Below are 6521 nucleotides of genomic sequence, written 5' to 3' on the forward strand. Positions count from 1 at the left end.
CTCTGCTTCAGCGCCGTGAAGGTAGGCGAGCGGACGCCCCTGCCTTCTCCCAGCACTTTGCGCCCCCTGATGGTCCCGGGAATCAGATGTGGCCTCCAGGTCGGACAGACATGGACCCTCCGAGCGTCAGGGGCAGGAGGCCCGGCAGGGAGACCGCAGCGGAGAGAGGCTGGGTGTTTAGACACCTGGGCGCACAGGGCCCACCGGGCCGGGCCTCCCCCACAGGCGTCTCTCTGGCCCGGTCAGCCAGGAGCCAAAGGCTTTGTTGCTGGAATCGCTTTTTCCTTTGTTCATCCTGGGTGGAGCCGTGCTGTCCATGTAAGTGACCGTCGGGCCATCGTAAGTGGGCTCTGCTTGGAGCGCACATGACCAGCTCTGTGCCGGGAAAGGGCGCGCATGCAGCGGCTCTGGGGTTCACTTACGGGTTGAAACACGCCTGGAACCGGACGGAGCTGGGCGCCTCGGAAAGGTCCTGGCACCCCAGGGTGGCCCTGCGTCCCCTGGCTCGGCACAGAGCAACCACCGCCTGCAAGAAGCGATCTGGCCTGTGGCTCCAGATCCTTCACGTTCTGTCCGTATTTTGAAACGTTTTGGTAGAAATGGAGCCATCTGCATCTCTCCCTTCTCATGTGTAAGCCCTGAGGCTCCGGATAGTCACAGACGGACTCTCGCTCTCAGTGCAACGCCTGTTAAATGCTGCAAATTGAAGGAACGAGGTGAGCCAATCCGCAAGGGGGCCCCTCGGATGAAGGAAATCTCGCCGCCTCACCTGGAGCCGGGGCCCTGCTGCCGGTTTAACGAGGCTTTTGTTTCTGCCTTTTGTGCTTGCTCTCCGCATCCCCGGGACTGACTTTTCCTTCCATCCCTGCGCTGCGGTGGACGGAGGGGCCCTGCCGCCGATGTCAGCATGTCGGCTGTGTTTTTTTGCATTTTCACTATTGTCGCTCGATAGAGGGCAGATCGGGGGACTGGGGGTGGATTTTGCTCCCTGGAATGTTAATTAAGGAGACCATTTGGTTCCTCTCCTGATTTCATGTCCCTTTGACTCATCTGAGACAGTAGCAAGTCCCGCCTAAACGGACTCCCTCGTTGGCTGCGAGAGTTGACAGTGATGGACAGAAGCCGCCGGAATCTTTGCTCCCGGGAGAGGTGTCTGGGTGGTTAACTAGCTGGGTGTCCCACGCGCCGTGATGTCTGCGTTTTACCGCCCCTGGCGGGGAGGTTCTGTGTTAGTGACGGCGGCGGGGGATGCAGAGGTGGAGGCGCGTCGTTGTAATTCAGGGTTTCCGAGCCTGGTTCGCCACTGCCAGGCCCTCCCAGGTGCCGCAGGGTCGCAGCTCAGAGAGGGCGTTTCCCCCGCATTCAGGATCCAAACCCTAACTGCAGACCTGGGGCAGGCGTCTCGTCCTGGGATCATCTGAGTCCAGGCGGGGACTTGAGAGGGCCTCTAGTCCAGTGATGGCGAACCTTTTGAGCTCGGCGTGTCAGCATTTTGAAAAACCCTAACTTAACTCTGGGGCCGTGTCACATATAGAAATTTTTTGATCTTTGCAACCATAGTAAAACAAAGACTTATATTTTACTTCAGATCTTATGTCCTTTTTTAAAAAAAAAATATTTTTATTGATTCCAGAGAGGAAGGGAGAGGGAGAGAGAGATAGAAACATCAATGATAAGAGAGAATTCAGTGATGAGAAAAAACCATTGATTGGCTGCCTCCCACACACCCTCCCTGGGGAGTGAGCCTGACTAGGAATTGAACCCTGACCTCCTGGTTCACAGGCCAACGCTCGACCGCTGAGCCACGCCGGCGGGGCAGAAATGCCCTCCTGTTTAACGGGGTAAGAAAAATGGATTCCTTTTCCCTCAGAAAGTGCTCGAAGCTGATACAAAGGGCATCGCGCCTTTGTCACGCTCAGGGTAGGGCCGATAGGGAGGTTGTGAGAATGTGCTCTGCCTGCATTCGCTTCATAAGCCAACAGTCAGTTCATCTGCAAGTCCGTACATTCCGTTGCAGAGATACTTCACATTTCTAAGGACAAACACGGAGGTTCTCTTTGGAGAGCACTTTCATTCAAAGCCGAACTTCCCTGTGCATTTCCATCAGAAGAATTCCCACGTGCGTGCGAAACCGACCACAGAATGGGGGGACTATGCGACAGTTTTATTCCGGCCTCAAGAGTATTTCAAAGCCTGTGGGAGGTTTATGAGGCCGGCGCTCATCAACCCATGTTCTTTCCAAGTCAGGGGCCCCGGGAAGATCTCAAAGCCATGCGGGTGGTTACTCTTGAGGCAGACTGTCTCATGGCGTACACTTCATTGTCGGTGGGTGGCAGATTGTTTAAAACCTGTCTCCCTCCAGAATCTGTGCATATGTGTGTGTGTGTTTGTATGTTGCGTGCATAGGTGTGTATGTGAGTATAATAAGTAAATTATATAGAAAAAATAAAATTTAAGACTAGTATGTACATGTTTAAAATATAGAAGTTTATATCCTATAAACTTCTGGTGTGGCTCAGTGGTTGAGCGTCGACCTATGAACCAGGAGGTCACGGTTCGATTCCCGGGCAGGGCACATGCCCGGGTTGCAGGCTTGATCCCCAGTGTGGGACATGCAGGAGGCAGCCGATCCATGATTCTCTCTCCTCATTGATGTTTCTCTCTCTCCCTCTCCCTTCCTCTCTGAAACCAATAATTTAAAAAAATGCGCACGATTAAGAATTTGGAGCTTGAGCGTGGCCAGTAGACACGCTAGGAAGCCCACTTTTACGTGGGTAAGGACACGTGTTAACTCGTGCAGTATCTTAGTGCAGATACTCAGTCGCGTTGGGCCTGAAGCCAGCAGCCCAGGCCAGAGCCACGTGGTTAACTACTGCTCTGCCGGGGAAGCCCGACTCTGCGCCCGCAGACACTTACACGCATGGTCCGTGCCGGTGTCCATGCCGGAATCTGCTGTAACGTAAGGGACCGTCGCTCGGGTCTGTACCAGTTGATGACATGCCCGTCGGGGCCCCGGCTCCGAGGGGTCCAGATCCACTGGGTAATATACCCACGAGGGTCGGGTGTTAGTCACTCACGCGGAGGGGACCCCGTCTGCAAAGGCAGCAGGCAGGCATGGCATCCCAGGCCGAGATAAACGCTGGGAGGGAGGAGGGTGGGGACAAGGCCCTCGCGCTCACGCCACTGGCTGATTTGATATTTTCACCTCCCGCTCCCTTTTCTGCCAATTGCTTTTAGCAGCTGAGCAGGGAGGGCCCCTCAGTACTGATGCAGTCGGCTGTGCCCTCCTGTTTGCATGGGCGAGATTTAATCAGGTAGAGAGTCGGCGAGAGAAGCACTAGGGAAGGACTCCCTTTTCCAACGATGGCTCTCTCAGCTGCTAAGCAGGGAGGGCCCCTCGGTACTGATGCAATTGGCTGTGCCCTCCTGTTTGCATGGGCGAGATTTCATCAGGTAGAGAGTCGGCGAGAGAAGCACTAGGGAAGGGGCGGTGGGCGAGTCCAAGCAGGTAAACGGTTATGTAGATGCAGCGGGTCTGGTTTTAACCGATGGTGTGGGAGGACCCGCCATCAAGGGTCCTCTCTCCTCCTCAGTGAACAAAAGCCAACGCTGACACGCTGCTTTGCCGCACGCAAGGCTGTCCCAAGTCTCGTTAAGGCATGACCGCCTTCTGCCAGAAAGGTCACTGTCACCTTGTCACGGAACAGGAAGCCGAGCGCTGAGCAGTTAAGTGCGGTCCATGCAACCGCTCCTCCCAGGAGCGACGAGCGGGGAGTCGCCTCTGCCCACGCCTGGGCCCTGACCTTTTCTCTGTGTGTGTGACAGTCGCTCCCAGGGCCGGGGTTTCTAGATCCTTCCAGAGATGGTCCCAGCGTTTGCAGTCCCATGGGCTGCACGGCATTGGGAATGAAAGAGGCAGCGTGGGCAAGCGCAGAGGGTCCATGGGAGGACATGGAATGGAGCAGGTTTCTGCCTTTGGAGTCTTGCTCTTCCCTAGAATCTTTTGGGACCAGCCAGGCAGGAAGTGAGAGGAGAGACGCCGTGGGCGGTGACCAGAGCGGGGAGTGGAGAGGTGTATGCGAGGAGGCCTCGGACAGCGTCGTCCACCCACCAGCACCGCGGACCGAGCCTGCCCTGCCCGGAGCCCCGCAGCGGGAGGACCATGCTCCCCTGTTTCTTCTGTTGGGGCCGCACTGAGCCACTCTCATGACTCCCCCGAGCCTCTGCGTCCTGCCCTCTGAGTGCCTGGCACCTCGCACCTCGCTGTCCCATCTCCTGTCACTCCTGGTTGCAGTTTCTCACGTGGCCTTCCTTTCCCAAGACCCCGTGTCTGCCTTCCTCACGCGTGTGCTCCTCACAGGGGCCAACGCTTCTCCCTGAAAGTCAGGGAGATGGCACCAAGTCGGTGGGTTTTTCACGCTGGCCGCTGCAGCATGGGTAGGAGTTCACAGGCACCGTGGCGTGGACAGGGCGAGTGGAAGAGCCCTCTGGGCAGAGGGAACCCTGTTTGCAGAGGCAGGGGGACGGGAAGCGGGGTGCCTTCCCGGATTGGGGGCTGTGCGTACCCTCAGTGTGAGGAAGGGGCTGGAATGCGGACGAGGGTCCGATCCTAGGGGCTGACGTCCCTCCCTGTGGAGGAGGTTTTATGAGGCCGTCGATGAGGAGTCGTGGAGAGTACCGAGTGGAGGACAACCGTGGGGTTGGTTTGCTTGGCTGAGAGGGGGCCCTCTGGTATGTGGAGGAGGAGCCGGGTCTGTGGAGGGAGGGCTGGGGGATTGACATTCACGTTCCCGCGGGCAGGCGCTGTGAGCAGCAGTCCTGACTGAGACTGAGACCGTGGGAGCCTGGCCCACTGGACACAGGGAGGGGGAGGGACCGGCTGGAGGGACAGTGGAGACTCGGTGACCTGTGAGGGTCAACCCAAGGCCCACGAGGTGGTCAGAGGCTCTCGGGCAGCCCTCAGCGGGGCTGGTGGGGGGACAGGCCTTGGAGCCAGTCTCTCACGTGGCCTTCCTTTCCCAAGACCCTGTGCCTGCCTTCCTCATGCGTGTGCTCCTGTGCCTGGCAGTCAGGGAGCCAGCACCAAGTCGGTGGGTTTTTCACGCTGGCCGCTGCAGCATGGGTAGGAGTTCACAGGCACCGTGGCGTAGGGAGGGCGACTCTCCAGCTGCAGGCCCTGGGCCTCGGCTCCCTGCCAGATGCTGCTCCCGGGACCCTGCGCCTTCCCTGTGGGGGAGAAAGGAGATGCGTTTTAATACATTTGTATTGGTTTTAGGGAGGAAAGGAGAGGGAGGGAGAGAGAAACACCAATGATGAGAGAGAATCATGGATTGGCTGCCTCCTGCACACCCCACACTCATGGATCGGCTGCCTCCTGCACGCTCCACACTGGGGATGGAGCCCGCAACCCGGGCATGTGCCCTGACCGGGAATCGAACCCTGACCTGGTTCCTAGGTTGATGCTCAACCACAGAGCCCCGCCGGCTGGGCAGGAGATGCGTTTTCCTTTCTAAGAAAGTGAGGCTGGCGCGTGAAATGGCTCTCTGCCCAGGGCCGCGCTGGCTTCGCCGGCCTATCGGAGAGTCACACCCATCATGTGGGCACGCGTGACCCGCCCACTCGTGAATCTGGTTCTGAGCCCCATGAGCAGCTCACGCACGGGCTCTGCGGTCTCCCCCCAGTGACCCTCAACCACTGAGCCACACCGGCCGGGCAGGAGATGCGTTTTCATTTCTAAGAAAGTGAGGCTGGCGCGTGAAATGGCTCTCTGCCCAGGGCCGCGCTGACTTCGCCGGCCTATTGGAGAGTCACACCCATCATGTGGGCACGTGTGACCCGCCCACTCGTGAATCTGGTTCTGAGCCCCATGAGCAGCTCACGCACGGGCTCTGCGGTCTCCCCCCAGGAGCCCTGGAGCGCCCAGCACATCCCCGCCCTGTTCTCCGCCTTCTGCGGCCTCCTGGTCTCGCTGTCCTTCCACCTGAGCCGGCAGAGCAGCGACCCGTCTGTGCTCCTGTGAGTACCGCGCCCCGAGTTCGATGCAGGCAGACACTCCCTGCGCTAGAAACACGCTCCACACTGCAGCGCACGCACAGCTGAGACACACACGCTCTGTGCTGGGACACACACATACATCTGTGCACACCCGTGCTCTAACACACACCTGTGAGTCACATGCCCTGTGATGTAACACACGCACCGATGAGTAACATGCCTGTGCTGTAACATGCACACATGTATGAGTTTCTCACACACACACACACTGTGCGTGGGTCCCTGCAGCCTTGCTCTCTCACGGGGAGGGGTGGGTCGCACTCTTCCTAGCTGGTCCCTGGGCGAGGGGGGTGAGGGGGGGAGTTGCAGGTTGACCAGAAACCCCTGAGCTGCCAGCACACATTCCAGTGCCTCTGTGCTCCCGAGTAAAGCTCACAAGCACACGATGCAGAGATACAGGGGTGCAGGGGATATGGGGTGCAAGGATGGGGGAGGAGTGCAGGGATGGGGAGAGGTGAGGGGTGGGG

The 6521-nt window shown here is 58.4% G+C and overlaps 1 protein-coding gene across 1 annotated transcript in view; it reads left to right on the forward strand.

Annotated features, from left to right (window-relative positions):
• PCNXL2 (pecanex-like 2 (Drosophila)) overlaps nucleotides 1-6521 on the forward strand; it is a gene marked incomplete at its 5' end in the record, with an annotated part of 58560 nt that overhangs the window by 21289 nt on the left and 30750 nt on the right. The window contains 2 exon segments of the mRNA XM_014535896.1: nucleotides 1-21; nucleotides 5906-6015. The exon segment at nucleotides 1-21 is cut by the window's left edge and continues 22 nt beyond it. Of these exon segments, the coding sequence (XP_014391382.1) occupies nucleotides 1-21; nucleotides 5906-6015 (131 nt within the window).

Source organism: Myotis brandtii, unplaced genomic scaffold (genome assembly GCF_000412655.1).
Source record: "Myotis brandtii unplaced genomic scaffold, ASM41265v1 scaffold1026, whole genome shotgun sequence".
In the NCBI taxonomy this organism is placed as follows: Eukaryota; Metazoa; Chordata; class Mammalia; order Chiroptera; family Vespertilionidae; genus Myotis; species Myotis brandtii.